The 788-nt window shown below is 19.4% G+C and overlaps 1 protein-coding gene across 1 annotated transcript; it reads left to right on the forward strand.

The window, feature by feature from the left end:
- Window positions 1-222: 222 nt before the first annotated feature.
- Window positions 223-381, forward strand: CCOS01_07518 (uncharacterized protein; the record flags this gene model as incomplete). Its single annotated transcript, XM_060455682.1, has 1 exon — window positions 223-381. A coding segment is annotated over one exon (159 nt), but the record flags the coding sequence as incomplete, so codon positions are not given.
- Window positions 382-788: the final 407 nt, after the last annotated feature.

Raw genomic sequence — 788 nt, forward strand, 5'->3', positions numbered from 1 at the left:
TTAAAAAAAAATAGTACTAAGTAATTCTAAGAATAGCTAGAGGGGTCTTTTTTATATTACTTAGATTACTTAAATATAAAGCTCGTATAGGCATTTTACGTAAATAAAAAGTATAACTTAAATAATTTTTATAAAATTATCCTAAATACTAGGGTATTATAATAGTTAATAAAAAAAAAAGGGTAATTCTAAGTACTATAAAAAATTGTATTAATAATACTTAATACGTTAATAATAGGTATTATAAAAATTAGTTTTAGCCTAGGTAAGGAAATCGTTACCCTAAGTATAATAAAAATAGAGACGTATTTTAAAACAATAATATTTTATATCTTATTTATTAATACCCTATTTTTCTTATATTTAAAAAATATAGATTAACTAGGTATTATATTTAATAATACGAGGAATAGAATCTTTAGTAATAAGTACTTCGAAATAGTTAAATAATAATAGGGGTACGCGTTTATAAAGCTTATTAATAATACGAAGTTAATTAATTATTTAATAGAAAATAAGTTTAAATAACTATATTAAAGATTTAAGTACTTATTAGTTATAAGGCTATATAACTTCTTAAAGTAATTAAATAATAATAATATTAAAATAGGGGCGCTAGAGTAGTTAATAAAAGTATATTACTAATACTAAATAAATACGTAGAGCCTACGTAGATTTAAATTTAAATTACGTAATAAGCTTAACTTTAATTAAGAAATCGTTATTAATATTTTTTATTTAAATAGTCGACTAGTCCTATATATAATTAACGAGGTTATATTATTTTA

The sequence above is a fragment of the Colletotrichum costaricense genome (assembly GCF_030867565.1).
Source record: "Colletotrichum costaricense strain IMI 309622 chromosome Unknown Scaffold_7.1, whole genome shotgun sequence".
Taxonomy (NCBI): Eukaryota; Fungi; Ascomycota; class Sordariomycetes; order Glomerellales; family Glomerellaceae; genus Colletotrichum; species Colletotrichum costaricense.